Source organism: Podarcis cretensis, assembly GCF_951804945.1.
Source record: "Podarcis cretensis genome assembly, chromosome: 3".
NCBI classification, from domain to species: domain Eukaryota; kingdom Metazoa; phylum Chordata; class Lepidosauria; order Squamata; family Lacertidae; genus Podarcis; species Podarcis cretensis.
This window is the reverse complement of record NC_137172.1, coordinates 37,545,203-37,562,231: the sequence shown is the minus strand read 5'-3', so window position 1 is coordinate 37,562,231 and position 17,029 is coordinate 37,545,203. Positions and strand designations below refer to the sequence as shown.

General features: G+C 42.9%; 1 protein-coding gene across 6 annotated transcripts in view; it reads left to right on the top strand.

Annotated features, from left to right (window-relative positions):
- DAAM2 (dishevelled associated activator of morphogenesis 2) overlaps positions 1-17,029 on the top strand; it is a 217,077-nt gene that overhangs the window by 149,348 nt on the left and 50,700 nt on the right. For all 6 annotated transcript variants that reach the window (XM_079969180.1, XM_079969181.1, XM_079969176.1 and 3 more), the window contains 8 exons: positions 1,258-1,368; positions 2,752-2,855; positions 4,149-4,215; positions 5,896-6,013; positions 7,425-7,563; positions 7,862-7,920; positions 8,991-9,175; positions 11,662-11,979. In XM_079969180.1, the coding sequence (XP_079825306.1) occupies positions 1,258-1,368; positions 2,752-2,855; positions 4,149-4,215; positions 5,896-6,013; positions 7,425-7,563; positions 7,862-7,920; positions 8,991-9,175; positions 11,662-11,979 (1,101 nt within the window). The remainder of the gene's footprint in view (positions 1-1,257; positions 1,369-2,751; positions 2,856-4,148; positions 4,216-5,895; positions 6,014-7,424; positions 7,564-7,861; positions 7,921-8,990; positions 9,176-11,661; positions 11,980-17,029) is intronic.

The following is a 17,029-nucleotide window of genomic DNA, read 5'->3' as shown; positions in this document are numbered from 1 at the left end:
CTGCTTTAAAAAATATTGGATTCTGTATCATTAATTACACATTAGCTATGAAGAGCAACTCTAGAAAACTGTCAAGCAGACAAATCTATAATGTCAGCAACAAGACGTCTGCAATGGTTGCTGCATAGCCTCTTGGTCTCAGCTGTTCACTGTTACTAAGCTACTCCAGTGAGGAGGAGGAGAAATTGGCCTTAAAAATAGCATCTACATAAACCAACACTGATCCAATAGAAAGCAGTGATTTCTGTAGGTATGGTACTCCACCACTAGGAGCAATAATTAAAACAGATAACTTTCACAATGCAAAATTTCACAGCACTTAAGACCCTATTTTCTTTGGTAGTTTTGCCTCATGTTTCTGTCTTTCATGAAGTGAGGCATGAAGATCATGTACTGAAGACTGCTCCAATGTAATGCAGTGTATAAATATTAGTGCAGTTAATGAACTGAATAATTATAGTTGGTTTTATCTTTCTTGGCATTGATTTATAATTTGTGTAGTAACCCTAAGAGAGATCCATGGCAGCTTTACTTGCTGATTCCTATTTAGCTTTTTTATTTTCGCATCCATTATCAACAGTTGGAAAATCCACTATGGCCCCATGAGTACTATGCGTTTTAAAAAGTATCATACCACTTCAAACTATCATGGCTCCCCTCAAAGAATTCTGGGACCTGTATTTCATCAATTGTGCTGAGGAGATAATTCCCAGAGTTCCTTGGGAAGAGGACCTAACTGTTAAACCACTTTGAAAATTTTAGCTCTTTGAAGGGAATGGGGCATTGTGTCCTTGATCTGTTACATTTAAATGTAGTTCTATATTATCGATAATTTTGTAAATAAAAAGTTGCCACATTGTTAGAAGGGACCTGTGCCAGGTCCAGTTTGTCCCACAGGCCAGGCGTTCCCCATCCCTTTTTAAAATTGTGGTGTTTCAAAGTTCTTGTGTTCATGTTTTGTTTTAATTTGGTTTATTGTTTTATAAGCCATCATGGGAATCCAACTGCAGGATTTAACATTCCAACCTTCAACAAGCAAATAATGTGAAGCAGAAAATATGTTTTTGAACCATTTTAGGTTATCAAGCAGAAATGTTTGTCTTGTATTCACAAGCTTCTCTCATAGCCTCTCTTCGCTCTCTTCTAAGCATTTCAACAATAACTTGCGCTCTGTGTGTTTCTGGGCAGGAGCTATAATGAAATTCAGCATTACAGTGGTAGAGAGTGCATTACTTTCTCCCTGCTCTTCATTTGCAGTCATTACTCAATGAGCTTGACCGGAGCCTGGGGCGATATCGAGATGAAGTGAATCTCAAAACTGCCATCATGTCCTTTATTAATGCTGTTTTGAATGCAGGTACTGGTGAGGTGAGTCTTTAACAGAGTTCGTTGCATTATGTGGGTTTGGTTTTATTATATGTATATTTTATTATTTGTAAGCCACTTTGAGCCTTTCTTTTTAAAAAGTAGGGTATCTATCCCATAGCTCGGTGGTGAAGCACGGTGGGATAGCTGATAGGAACAACAGGAACTGATGAAAAGTAATTATTGGAATCAGCCTGATCCCCTCCCCCTCTTTCCTTTTCCTTCTGTGATGGAACCCCTATTTGGGGACTTCCCTGGCTTTTTTTCTGGCCCACGTAGGACCAGTCTGGATAGTTGGCCTTGGTGAAGATTTGACGTTTTTCTCCGCCCGGTTTTGATTCTGGGCTTCCATTGAAATGAGGCTGCATTTTAAGTTGTATTTTAAACCTGTTTTTAAGTTGTATTTTAATCAATTGTTTACATGCCTGGTGTTAGCCGCCCTGAGCCCGGTCCTGGCCAGGGAGGGCAGAGTATAAATAAATTATTATTATTATTATTATTATTATTATTATTATTATTATTGCCACATGATATAATATGCAATGAAAAGGACCTGTAGGGCATTGACAGAGCATCTGCTTTGCATGCAGATTGTCCTAGCTTCAATTTCTGGCATCTCTAGGCAGGCCTAGAAATGTTCCATGTCTGAACCCTTGAGAGCTGAGCTAGAAGGACCCAATGTTCTGGTGATGTCAGGCAGATTCCTATGTTCAGAATATATAAATAAAGTTAGTGCTGGTTTTCTTCCTTCCTTCCTTTTGATGCTGGAAATTGCTAGCCGAAACCCAAATGTAATGAATTGTGCTGTGGTTTAATTATATTGTGCCAAAGCAGGGGCAGGCAACCCTTTTCAGCCAAAGGACCACATTCCCACATGGGCAACCTACACCTAGGGTGGATGTGGTGAAAGTGGGCGTGGCCAGATACACCCCACTCCATCCTGCATCCAGGTATGCAAGTGTTCAAGGACACATTCCAGACAGGTAAAGGCACTACAGCAGGGGTGTTGAGGGATGTGGCCTGGCCAAAGTTTGAAGGGCCAGACAGAGAGGCCTGGAGGGCCTTATTCAGTCCTCAGATGTGAGGTTCCCCACCCTGCCCTAAAACATTCTAAATTCTCCTGTCCCCTCACCAGAATGGCATCAGAGTTATACCATTTATACCAGCAATATAAATTGTATCAATATCAATATCATAAGCTGCCCACTAGCACAGTATAGCCCCATCCCTCGTCCTGCTTACCTGTATTTCTGCCAGCTGGAGATGCTAGGAAGTGAATCTTAGTGTATGCTTTGCCTCTGAGCTATGGCCTCTGCTTCATCTTATCTGAAGTGATCTAAAGCCCTTGATATCTGATGACTTGATCTATTTTTTTCTTTCCTTTAGGACAATTTGGAATTTCGATTGCACCTACGATATGAGTTTTTAATGCTGGGCATTCAACCTGTTATTGACAAGCTCAGAGGACATGAAAATGCAACGCTGGATAGGTGAGCCATATATGCTGGGAAGATAATGAGGCTGTTATGTACTCAATATCCAGTGATGGACAAATTCCCCTTGGCTTGATGTGGGAAGAGGTTCACAATTCACACATACACATACTGAGCAAATGTATTCAGGTAGATAGCTGTGTTAGTCTGATGAAGTTGAAATAAATAACAAATTGTCCAGTAGACCCTTAGAGACCAACTAACTTTGTTCTGGGTATAAGCTTTCATGTGCATGCACACTTTTTCAGATAGTGAGCAAATGTATATTCCAGTACAGGTAATTTCTGGAGTTCGGGCAACATTACTATTGATAGCTACACCTTGGATTTCACAAGCAGCAGAGTCTACTCTGAGATGTTGTATCCATATGTCATACTGATGGGAAGGTCAATCAACATGGATTGAAGGCCCACAGACTCTGTAGTGCAAAGCCTGGAGTCTTAAGTGACTGGATGTGATCCCAACAAACACATGTCCCATGCACATCTACTGTAAATTCTCTGTGCACATTCACTTTTAAATTACAGTAGTGCCCCGCAAGACGAACGCCTCGCAAGATGGAAAACCCGCTAGACGAAAGGGTTTTCCGTTTTGGAGGCGCTTTGCAAAACAAATTTCCCTATGGGCTTGCTTCGCAAGACGAAAATGTCTTGCGAGTTCCTGTGGGTTCCCCCCCCCTTTTTCCCCTTTTCCTAAGCCGCTAAGCCGCTTATCAGCTGATCTGCTGATAAGCCGCTTAACAGCTGATCGCTAAAAGCCGCTAAACCGCTAATAGCGCTAATCCGCTAAGCTGTCAATGGGCTTGCTTCGCAAGACGAAAAAACCGCTATACGAAGAGCCTCACGGAACGGATTAATTTCGTCTTGCGAGGCACCACTGTATCTGTATGCGCACCTTAGTTCATTTCAGGGATGTTGTTTCACTGTACATGTTGTTTGACTACAATTCCCATCATCCCAACTTGCCATTCTGGCTGAAGCTGATGGGAGTTGTCAATTGCTGTATGTTCTAACAGCTTCTCGGTAGGTCCCACTCCCAATTCTCTTTATGTATTTATCATTCATTTTGGATTTAAAGTTCCATTGAAATACTTTATTCTGTGGGAAGCATAACATTGTGAAAGTCAAAACTTAATATAAGCTCATCAGACCAAGTTGAATTAAGGAAAAGGTAGCATCTTACCCTTTTTATCCTTTCTTTCAGTGGAAAACAGTCTTTCCCCATTCACACAGCTTGCACTGTTGCAAGCAAGAGATGGATTGTATGACTTTATTTCATTCTGTCTTCTAGGCACTTAGATTTCTTTGAGATGGTAAGAAATGAAGATGACTTGGAACTTGCAAAGAGGTTTGAAGTGGTGAGTGTTTCTCTGGGAAGGCTTTTTATTTTTTTAAAAAAGACAGAAAAGCTTTCCTGTTTGCTTAGGCTGTTTAGTATAAATTTATATGTTTTTTTTCCATTTTTCCATGTGGTGAGGATCTGATTTTCTCACAACTAAAGAGATATGGGTTACTCTGTTTCTTATTTACAGTGCAGACGAAAGAAAATAGCCAGCAATGTTGACTGGTGGCACTGGATGAATTTAGATGATGTCAGGATTCTGTCTCTCAACTTCATGGCACCAAATACTTAAAGCTCCTCTGTCTAGTTGTTGTTTGTTCACCTGTTTGTAATGTGGTTCCTGTTCCAAGTATTTAGCAAATGTATTGGAGAGCCATGACAGGCTTGGACTTGGATGTTATGGAAGCTACTGGCTTGGCTCATCAGATTGGCCCCCTTCCATCTGTTGCTGTTGCTTTTTTGCTGTCTTTTGGACCTATAGTCTGCCTACATTCTGGAGTCTTGTTTTTAGATTATCTTGGACTTTACTCACTTAGAGCTGGAAGATGCTCCTTTGTGGGATAAATTGAATGTTCCTACAAGCTAGATGTTTGGAGTGACTCTGGTCTCATACCTTCTTGACTCTATGATGTAAACTTCTGTTATTTAACCATACATGGAGCTTCTAAATTCAGCACCATCAATTATAGAGTCCCAGTGGACAGCTCCCTGCTCTTTGAGCCAAGCACCTGCCCCAGATTAGCTCTTGAGTTTCCAGTGAAGCTCTCTCTCTCTTTTTTTACAAGCAACAAATAGCACACCAAAACAACAATGTATGGTGCTTTCATGATTTCAGTCAACACTATAGCTATGGAATTATGCTGCTTTTATTGCTTGTCCCTTAGGTTTAAGGTGTTTGCTTTTTTTTAAATTGCAGAAGCAATATAATTTTTTGATGCATATTAACCTTTCCTGTTGTCAGCTATAAAGCATTTATTCCATATAGAAAAAGACTGGTTGTGTAGAACCACACAGGGCAGTTCTCATGGGGTGTAACAGGATTTGTGTCCCCCCCCCCATCCTTCCAAAATTTATCTGCCGGGTAGGAGTAGCACCACCAAAAGTCAGGTTCCTTCTCTCTCAGGCAAGTGGAGTAGCATGACATGTTGCAGTGAGGAACTAGCTCCTTCAGTACTATGGACTGAGCTGAATTGACCTTCAAAATCTCAGTGTTCAGTGATACAAAAATGCTACCTCTTGTGTTCAGCAAGCAGCTCATCCTCATATACACACACCACTTAGTGCTGCTGAGAGCAAGGTGTTATTATGTGTGCTTGTACCATCCCCATGTGGATGAGATGGTTGGACAAAACTCTGGGAGGCAGTGAAAGACAGGAGTGCCTGGCATGCTCTGGTCCATGGGGTCACGAAGAGTCGGACACGACTAATCGACTAAACAACAACAACAACCATCCCCATGTCTTGCCTTGTAAACCATATTCTGTCCCTAATTGCCTTAGACTCAATTTGTCACCACAGTAACCCATCACTGCCAAGCCTCCTTCCCCCTCTTTTTCAGTTTGAAGCATATCTTCACAAATGGTGGTGTGCATTTCAGTCCTTCTGAGATTTTAATACTAGATGCCTCATAGGATTTCAAAACCAGGAGAATTCTCTTGTTTTACTCTGCACCTTCCCATGTTTCATTTTGCTATAGGCACATATTGACACAAAGAGTGCCTCGCAGATGTTTGAGATGATCAAGAAGAGGTTGAAGCACACAGATGCTTATCCATATTTACTATCTGTACTCCAGCACTGTTTGCAAATGCCTTGTGAGTATATTTCTTCTCCCTGTGGGTACTCAGAATTCCCTGATTGGGAAGTTTTTCGGAATGACAGAAGTATGGCTTGTTGAATCCTTAACTTTCTGGAGCTTTAGAGAATTGGGCTCCCCTATAGTGGAACTCTAGTCAATCCACTCTTTTTTTCCCTGAGCCCTACTTTCCATTGTGTTGTTTAGTGAGAAAACTAGCCAAGTCCATTCATATGAAAGTCTCTAATCTGACCATTGAAAATATTCTTGAAAGTATTTGAGGATTGGCTGGTGAAAGAAGCCAGATGAGTTACTCAGTATGAGTAGGTGCTTAGTATACAGCCAGAGTGAGGAATCTCAAGCCTAGGGTCTGAATAAGGCCCTCCAGGCCTCTCTATCCAGTCCTTGGGACTTTCCTAAAGCCACGCCCCTCACTAGACTTGCACTGCACTCTCTTTGAGTGCTTTTGTTTGACTGGAGCATGTCCTTGTGATAATGCCTCTTGCATGCTTGCACGAGGGATTTCTCATATTTCTTCTTCTTCTTCTTTGTTTCCACTTAAGGTCTCCAAACATGAAGCAGCCACTTCTTTAAAAAGTAGTAGATGGATGCTGTCCAACTGGAAACCAAATCCTTCTTGATTAAATTATTGTTTATTAAGAAAGGCAAGAAAGGACATTTGTGCTCAGGGTCTGAGAAACAGGTGCCACCTTTAATTGACACAGAATGAAGTTTTTTTTTTTTTAAAAAAAAAGAGAAAACTTGTTGCTATTAAGTGGGAATTTCATAGAAAAGGCTTGGTTTTTGCTTGGCACCGCATGGGAATGGATAAGTAGAAAGTTCCCATGCCTTAATTAGAAAATCAAATTAGTAATTTCTCTTTGAGGCATATGATACAAATATGGGGATTGAAAGCCATCTGATTGAATGGCCTAGTAACGGCAGATTAGTTGCTTCCAATCAGTACAGTTAGGCAAAGGCTTGCTGTAGGATCAATATCTGCCAGGAATATTTGATCATTTCCACTGAAGTATAAATTTGGTTTCAGTAGCAAATATGAGATTCCTAATCCATTATAGCTGGTTTCAGAAATTAGGTTTGAACACAAGATAAAGGAACTGGTCACATCTTCACAAAGTTCTCTTTCAAAGTGAATTCATTGAAGCCCCAATGAACTAGATAGTACTGATTTTTGTGAAGATATGGTTAGGATTGCACTGTCGCTTGATGATCACATCCAATGTGGCTCTAAAGGGAACTCACTAAAATAATGAATGGTGAACATACAAAGGTCAGAATGGCTGAAGTAACCACAGTAGGAACCAAGTCATCAAGAAGGGCTCAGTCTTAGCATTCAATGAAAATTTGCAGGGATTTTCATCAAAGCCACTTATCTAGATGCATCTCATCACTGGCATTTGTCGTTGCAGATAAACGAAATGGGGGGACGTTTCAACAATGGCAGCTGTTAGACAGGATACTGCAGCAAATTGTTCTTCAGGATGAGCGAGGGGATGATCCTGATATAGCTCCTTTGGAGAACTTCAATGTCAAGAACATCATTAAAATGTAAGAAGCATGCCAACTGCCAATATCCAAATATTATGCAGCATGTTAAGGACAAGGCCTGCTTTTATATGACATTTCATCAGCATGGAGATAACCATTCTTTGTGGATAAATGTCATCTTTTCATCTGGTACAATTTGCATTCACATTGAGAATCTTAATTTTACCTTAGTAGGTTAGTGATAGTATTGAGAATGAATCCCACCAGAAATTAGCTGGTTTTTCCCATTCTCCTAGGAATATTTGTATTTAATTACTTGGGTATAGATCTAAGCTGATCTGGCTTTATCTCCATTCAGGTTGGTAAATGAGAATGAAGTGAAACAGTGGAGAGATCAGGCAGAGAAATTCCGAAAAGGTATGTGGCCGTCTTATACTCTGGATAATAGAGAGGGAATCTGATTGAACCACAGATCTCCAGGCAGTGGAGGGAATGATAGGGTTCTAGGGATTCATGATTGTGTAGGCCACTATTTCTCCCGTTTTATAGATGTGAATTGTGGCTAAAGGATAGGTGACTTAACCCAGTTGCCTACTGGGTGAGCTAGCATTTGAATGCAAATCTGATTCCGAGATTTTGATAAAGCTTCCAGATTTTGGGATGCCTCCTCATTAGAAAACACCTGCTGATTCTCATCAAAAACTGTACCTGCATCTATATCATAGGTGGGTAACCTGCGGCCATCCAGATATTGGTCGACTCCAGCTCCCGTCAACCCCAGCCAAAATAGCCAGTGGTCAGGGATGAGACAAACTGTGATCCAACACCTGGAGAGCTACAGGTTACCTTCTAGTTTTAATGCAACTCCTCAAACCAAGCCGTTTATAATCATAGAATCATAGAATTGTAATGTTGGAAGGAACCCTTAGGATCATCTAATCCATGGGTAGGCAAACTAAGGACCGGGGGCCAGATCTGGCCCAATCGCCTTCTCAATCCAGCCCACAGATGGTCCTGGGATCAGAGTGTTTTTACATGAGTAGAATTTGTCCTTTTATTTAAAATGCATCTCTGGGTTATTTGTGGGACCTGCCTGGTGTTTTTACATGAGTAGAATGCGTGCTCTTATTTCAAATGCATCTTTGGGTTATTTTGGGGGGGGCATAGGAATCCGTACATTTTTCCCCCTTCAAAATATAGTCCAGCCCCCCACAAGGTCTGAGGGACAGTGGACCGGCCCCCTGCTGAAAAAGTTTCCTGTAATCCAACCACCTGTAATGCAGGAATACACAACTGCCCCATACAAGAATCAAACCTTGGTGTTATCAGCACCACACTCTAACCAACTGAGGTATCAAGAATCAGCTTTTAGAATGTCTGGAAGTTTACAATTATGTTTCTTACCCATTGTTCCCTTTATTCATGGCTTTTGACTGAGTAGCTTGTCTGAAATCATTCATCACACTTTGATCTTCTTTCCACTGCAGAGCATGCTGAGCTGATGAGTAGGCTAGAGAAGAAAGAAAGGGAATGTGAGATAAAGACCCAGGAGAAAGATGAAATGATGAAGACGCTGAATAAAATGAAGGACAAACTGCAAAAGGAATCTCTGGAGCTACGTCAAACCCGGGACCAAATGACCGACCTTGTAACTCAACTCAATGAGTTCTCGGTAGGATACAGAGATTTTTCTTCTCCTTCCATAGCATGCACAAACACAAATGACCGCTCCCCGCATAAAACTGGGGGTGACCTTTGCGTGGACGCGCACAGCCCCTGGATCTGGAGCGGCTCCATCATCATAGGCTTGGCTTTGCCTTCCCTCAGGTGGGATACCTGGAGGTCTCCGCCTACCCCAGTCAGTTGTCCAATCCCACCTGGGGGAAGCGTTGCCAAGGAGATCAGGCCAGGTAGGGGAGGGATTACCTGCCCACACAATAGAGGGAGGATCTTACCTGGGAATCCTCACTTGGCTCCAGAGCTTCTCCCACCCTACACACCCTCAGTTAATGCCTTATTTTGCAGGTTAACTTTTCTTCACAGGTTATGCAGGTTAACTTTTCTTCACAGGTATGCGGGCGCTGCTACATTAAGGTCGCTGTCAAAGGGCCGGAAAGGAATTTCCCTGCATTGGCAGGTTTTGCCTTTCCTGTAGCAAAACGTCACAACTTTGGTGGTATCAGGCCTTGGGCGGAATCCTTTGTCCATCTTCCTCTGTGCAGTGGCGATACCAGGGTTCCCCGTTAAAGGGGTTTCTGAAGGGAGGCTTTGACCGTACGCCGAAAGGTCGTCATTGCTCTCCCCTGTGGCGGCGGCGTAATGGGGGCGGCTATCTCTGCTTGAACATATGTTCTCCTGAGCCGGCCCATCCCCCACACAAACACTGGATAACCCTGATGCTCCCTAGGTCCCCGGCTGGGGACTGGGGAGGGAGAACGTCCAATGCATGAGCCAAGGTCTACCCACATTTGAAATTTTAATAAAGTTGTGGCCAATTTAATCCCATAGCATGTTGTCTTGAGTCGTTATTCGACATTACAGGGGGGACCGCTCGGGATCTGGGGACTCCGCCTGTCCACGCAAAAGAAAAGAGATATAGTGAAGTTCTAATTTTGTACATCTGCCCATTTCTAAAGAGAAAGAAAAGTTTGCAAGTAGTTATACCCTTGCTGAAAGGGTATCTTCCAACTCTATGATTCTATGATTCTATGAAAGGTTCATAAACCCTCTGATAAAGAAAATAGAATCAGTAGCCATACATCAAATGTTTTCCATTATTTTATTTTGCTTATCGCTTCAGTTTTAGTTTATTCCTTGTGGGATTATGCATGTGTTATGCTGTACCAAACATGGGTGGCGCTGTGGGTTAAACCACAAAGCCTAGGGCTTGCTGATCAGAAGGTTGGCGGTTCAAATCCCCGCGACAGGGTGAGCTCCCGTTGTTCGGTCCCTGCTCCTGCCAACCTAGCATTTCGAAAGCACGCAGTAGATAAATAGGTACTGCTCTGGCGGGAAGGTAAACAGCATTTCCATACGTTGCTCTGGTTAGCCAGAAAGCAGCTTAGTCATGCTGGCCACATGACACAGAAGCTGTACGCCGGCTCCCTCGGCCAGTAAATCGAGATGAGAGCCACAACCCGAGTCGTCCACGACTGGACCTAATGGTCAGGGGTCCCTTTACCTTATGATGTACCATAAGGTAAGTGCTGTGTTTAGTTGTAAGTAACCCCAACTCTCTCTGCCCATTGATCTGTCTTGGGGTGTCTCCAGCCTGCTCTAATGCATAGGTGGCTAACCTGTGCCCCTGCACCCACAACAGCAGGATGGAATAGAACAGACTTTGCTAGGTGCCTGAATGATAACACAGATGGTGCCAGAGAAATGGATATGAAGGGGTAGGTCCATATTTGGACACTACCATAAAAAGTCCCTCTCCCCAGCAGCCATGTGCCTGATGTAAGAATTCAGAATGTTCCTGCTGTTGTAGGATGGAATAGAGCTCCCATATGGGGCTGACATCCTGTTATATTTGCTGTTAGTCTGTGTTAGCTTTAAAGCCTGACCAGAAGTTCTGCAGTGGACAATTTTTGAGGAACCTTGAGAAGTCGAAAGCACATCTTTGAGGGTGGCAGCAGGGGAAATATAACAAAAACATTGCAGAGGTGAAGACCTTACCAGAATATTGTCAGCAGAGGCTTCAATGTTTTTTCAAAACTTGTTTTGCTGCATCCATGTTCCCTCCCCTCCACTGATGCCTCCCTGAAGAGTCCTACATCTTGGGAGGCATTGTGGGGGAGGATAAGGCCACTGAGCTGCTATGCTCTGCCTCCATGGTCCAAGGCAGCAATGTTCCTTAAAACCAAGGGAGGGAGATTTCTCTTGTCCTCAGGTCCCTCTTACAGGTTTCCCATGGGCGTCTGGTTGGCCACAGTGATGGTAAGTTGTTGAACAAGGTGGGCCATCGGCATGATCCATCACTGAGAAGCACTGACATTGTGGCAAACATAGATAGACAAAGGGAAAAGGATTTTGCCAAAATTCTTTCCTGCTGCCTTTGAAAATGCCAGAAACTGTCCCTCTCACATGCCAAACATCTGGCCTGAGAATGGACCTGTTTTTGATGCAACACAAATCAGAATGTTCCCTTTTTATTTTCAGCAAGGGGGCAGCATTTCCTTCCCTCCTCCTCCTCAGCTACCTCCTGGTGGCCCGTTTGCCTCTTCTCTACAAGCTCCGGAGGTTTTGCCGCCGCCTCCACCACCACTTCCATTCTCCAGCTGCCCCCCTCCGCCTGCTCCACCTCCTCCCCCAGGAGGACCTCCTCCCCCTCCCGGAGCACCGCCTTTCTTCAACATGGGCGTGCCTCCCCTTTCCTCCGCCACCACCTTCAGCGGCACTGGGCCCAGTCTGAAGAAGAAATCAACCCCACAGCCGTCTCATCCGCTGAAGTCCTTCAACTGGGCCAAGCTGAGTGAGGTAAGGGGAAGGAGAGCCCTTCTGTGTAGATCTTGTGACTCTTGGTTAGGTTTACCGTATATTGTCTGGTTATTGCTATTAAATCGGTTGCCAGAGAAGGAATTTCTAGCTGAATAACCTTCAGGCGCAAAATGTTGTGGGTGAGCGTACAGGTGCTCACTGAAAGCCCTTGGCAATTGTATTAATTTTATATTTGGCATCTTTGGATTGCTCTACATTTTAAAAGACGTGCTGATGGATTTTGGATTGAGTGACATTTGGACTCGACCTACGCACACACACACACACACAAGCCAGTCTGGAAGTAGTAGTTCCATTATAAGTTCAGTCTCACATTCCAGCCTAGCTCATAATGGGCTTTGCTCCTGGCTCCACCCTTCCTTCTGGCAAGCATACCCTTCTGAAGGTGAGAGCATATTACTTAAAGCCTGGATGCATTTGAGCATGCCCAGGAACATCATTTCCTGACCAAGAGTTGATGAGATTTGAAGTTCTGCAAATCTCCCGATCAAATTCATTACATTTGGTGGTTCTAGAAACTTAATCTTTCATACCCCTGAGAAGAAAGAGAATATGCTGAAGTGCCCCAAGGTTTTAAAGATAAAGTGTAAAATGCTTCTCCTTCCTTCCTCATTATTCATGCCCCCTCTTTGAAAGGACCAGGTTGATTCAGATGTGTGTGTGTGTGTGTGTGTGTGTGTGAAAGAGAGAGAGAGAGAGAGAGAGAAACACTGAATAGTTGCAGGGATGATTTCTAAGAAAAATGCAATATTGATGACAGCTTATGCATTATGTAATCATGCTTGAATACAATTGCCCTATTCTCTCCCAACCCTAGTAAAACTCTTCATAGCACATCCTTCTGGAGGAGTCTCCAGACTGATTTTTGCATGGCACATTCATTCTGTCCAAGATCTGCAACCTCTCCCACCCCTATATTCCCTCCTACCCCTGTTTCTCTCTTGGCATTGTTGTTTTCTTTTTTTAAAAAAAGGAAAAAAACACAGATTGAACAGCGTCTGTGTTGAATTTGGGTGACTGCCTAGAAATCCACACTCTTTTTTAGACTCCAAGTCACTCAGGACTCAACTCAGGCATTTGGAATGAGTGTCCTGGGACCTCTGGAATGCCACAAGAATTCTCTCTCTCCCTCTCCCCCCCCCCGCCATTTCTTTTAAAATAAGATGAAGTGAAGTATTTGCTGCTCCGCCTGTGCTTGTCTGTCAGAGCCACGTGGGGCTGTGGGAGAGAATGTAAGACAGGGATTTATTTTCATTTTCAGAACACAGGACTTAGTGCTTCGAAGGAAAGATGTAACAACTACACAAACACACACACTAGTGGGAGGGGAAAATAAAGTAGAGAGGGACACACAGGTGTTTCTCTTTAGCATGCAGCCACCACAGACTTATCCTCCCCTCTGGTTAAGAGTGGAGGCAGCTGTGCTAATAATGGGGGCTTCAGAGATGAATGCAAATGCTATTTTGGGGCCTGCAAGAATAGTATTGGGAGGATATGATAAGCGTTTGCCATGATTAATATTTCTGGTTAGTGAATGCTTTGCTGTTTCCAGAGGTGGTGGTTCTTTAGCTTTAACTAGAAAGCTATCACATTCTATTCTTTGTGTTGTATTTTGTACAGGCCATGTGCTGTGGGGTGCTTATTTTTAATGTTGTGGGAGGGAATTTATTTCATCCCCTCACTGTCCCATCTGAAGTGGGACAGGGCTACAGTATCACTCTTCAACTCACACAGCTTGTTTTTCTCTTTAAAGTGGCGGGTTGATTTTAGTTTCAAAACTTCAGGTTGTTTGATTGCTCTCTAGTCATGTTCTTATAAGAGGCCTTGAGACCCCACCATCACCACAGAGCAAAGAATGCCATGTGAAAAATTCATGATCAATTGCTTTTTTTCCTCCTTGTACCCCTTTCCCTTACCTAAATTGGAACATGCATAACACCCAGAGCTGTTGCTTTCCTAGGGAGGGAGGACAATACTGTTGTTTTTCCCATGAGGGGCAGTTTGAGGGGGGGGGCAACTTAGATGGAGGAGAGAGTACTGAAGAAGGGGATAAGTAACCCTTCTCCTAGATCTGGGTTTCCCAAATGTGGGTCTCCAACTGTTTTTACCATCCCTATCATCCCTGACCACTAGTTGTAGTCCAAAAACAGCTGGAGACCCAAGTTTGGGAAACCTTTTCTTAGATCTTCAGCTATGAGCAATGTAGGGAGGTTTTTTTCCCCCTGCAGCTGCATTTCAGTCAAAGCAAAAATGTAGGAAGATCCAATCATAGGGTTGTATTCTGTGTAGCACTACGGTGAGCATTATATTAGCATAAGGGTTGCTCCTTGCACAACAGAGCATTCTCCCCTTCTCCTGCTCCTCACCCTGAACATCCCGTAAATCTGATCTGGGCTTCCCGCCAACTCTTCAGAACAGATTTAGGGATGGCGATAGGCGAGAGGAGAGGGTAGGAAATCCTATGGTGCCATTGCTCACCCTTGCTCTAATGCAACTATTTAGTTGCATATTGCCCACAGATCTGAAGCACAGCATGTAGTTTGGCCCTCACAAATATTAACTTAAACTCTGGTTCAGCCTTTGGTCCACCAGCCCATCTTCTATGACCAATAAAAATAAGAGAGTAGTGTCACACCATATGGCATCTGGCAGATGTCTATTCCAGTTCCTACTGGCTATTCCAAGGAATTAATTGAGATTGTACAGCCTAACAGGAACAATGATAACTGATGAAGAAATCTGGATTTCGCAGTGGGAGGCCTACCTTTTTACAATGTAGGGTTGCAGGACTTTATTAGGGTCACTGTTTAACAAAGGAGGAAAATACAGCTGTATTGTTTATCTTAAAGATGTGGAAATGTTTTCCAGTTCTTGTTGTCAAGCTGTTCAATTTACATCACTCTTGGGCCGCAAGAGGAAGACTTCAAAAAGAGCTGGGGTGAAGGATGCTTTTGTTTCCAGGGAGAAAACTGCAACAACTCACTAATTTCCCTTGACACCCTTACTTTTGTTACATTAACTCAGTCAGAAAAATTTGATACTGAACACATGGAAGCATTGCACTAACTTGCCTGTGGTTAACACCTTCTATGAAATGACTCTTTAGAAACCTTAATACCAGGAGCAGCCAACATGGAGCCTTGCAGACATTAGAACTGAAATGCTTCGGCATTCTGGAATAAATGTTTTGCTTGCTTCCCAGAAGGAAATGTAAGGCGTACATTTCAGCTCATAGACTCTAAAATGACAAATAAAATCCCTAGGGTATCCAAACTTTTTCCAAAGAGGGCCAGATTTGATGAAGTGAACATGCGTGAGGGCCAACCTAAGTTGTTGAGCTTTTCTTAGGATTGAAGTTGAGCTTTGTTTACAATTTTACCCCAGGATATATACTGCTACAGGGGCCTGATTAAATTGACCAGCAGGCTGCATTAGGCCCCTGAAATGGACTTTTGACGTGCCTTCCCTAGATGGATGAAATTTTGGAGACAAAGACACTTGAAATGAAGGGCCACGATGAAGAACAAGGAAATAACAAAATAAAGCAATCCTTGTGGATAGCTGTGGGGACTTAGTGCGTAATTAATGTACCTGACGAATTCAGAGTTTGCAAGGTTGAGGAAGTGAACAATTTATGCTGAAACTTGTACTGCCTTTTCAGTGAAATAAGGACGTCCCATTTCCTAGCAAGAACTCCCTTCAAAAGTTCACAGTAACCTGGAATGTGGCATTTGCTTGGGTACAAGGGTATTCTGTTAAGGGAGGGGTCTCTGGCAGAGATGGCGAACCCTCCAGATGCCATTGGACTCTAGTTCCCATCAACCGCAGCCAGCATGGCTAATGCTCGGAAATGATGGGAAGAGTAGTCTCAACAACATCTGGAGAGCCACAGATTCCCCATTCCTTGTCTATGGTTTCGGCCAGGGAAATAGCCAGTTGCACTATAAAAAAGTAAAGACTTGGCAATGTGTCTCTTCTGCTGTCTATAGCCAGGCCAAAAATGAATGATAAATCACAGTCCTCAGCATGTTCTTTTGATCATGAACAGGCCTTGCATCTCCATGTTCAAAATTCATTCCATTTTCCTTGATTCTCTTTTCATGGCAAAATAGAGATTAGTGCATTTGGGGCAGTTGACTGCATGCTTGGGTTTGGGTTTATGATGCAGTTTGCTAACAAGAGGGCATAGAAACAAACCATTTTGTAGGGAGGGATCCTGCTATGACCATTCTCTGTGCTTCGCTTATCTCTAGTTTCTCTCCCAGAGGACTGTACTATATTTCAAGTATGTCAGTGCACAGTGACATGAGGCAATGGGATTGTACAATGCATTTGAGAAACAAATCCTCTCTGCAGGGCCAGTTCCTTATAAAGATGTACTCTGGTTAATTGCGTGTGCTCCAAATACTTTTTGCTTTATGTCTTAGGCAGTCTCTGGGGAGTCCTGGGAAATTCTGTTCACAGGTCTGATTTCTCATAATGGACTAAAACTTTTTGCATAGCAGAGAAGCCAGATAACTAATTCTCCAAGGTTCACATGGAATAAAAATACCTCATTAAGCGGGGAAATGAAATGATGCACAGATGAAGTAACTTTTTTTTAAAAGAACAAAAAGAACAAGAATTTGTTGTATTTTTATATTGCTGATTAGCGACCATGACTATGTTTCTGGAGCTAAGGGAATAATTTGTCATTAGGTGAATCTTTTGTTTCACTCGCAATACTCAGTCATTTTGACTGATGAAAAGCAGCTATAAATTTCTTAATCCATAACTGAGCAACGAGAATGCAGTGTAGGGAAGTTGTCTGTCCCAGCCGTCCATTTTCCCATGAGTAAAAAGGGTCAGCACAGGAATGGGAGGCTTCCCTCCACCGGGAAGTTTTACACAGGAATGTCAAACCAGGCAATAATAGAGAAATATAAATTTAGCCAATAATATCTGTTTATTTTTTTCATTTGTACTATTCAAATGGTAAAAACAGTGTTGTTTTTTTTTCTAAAATTGCTCCCCCAAAACTTGTTTAACT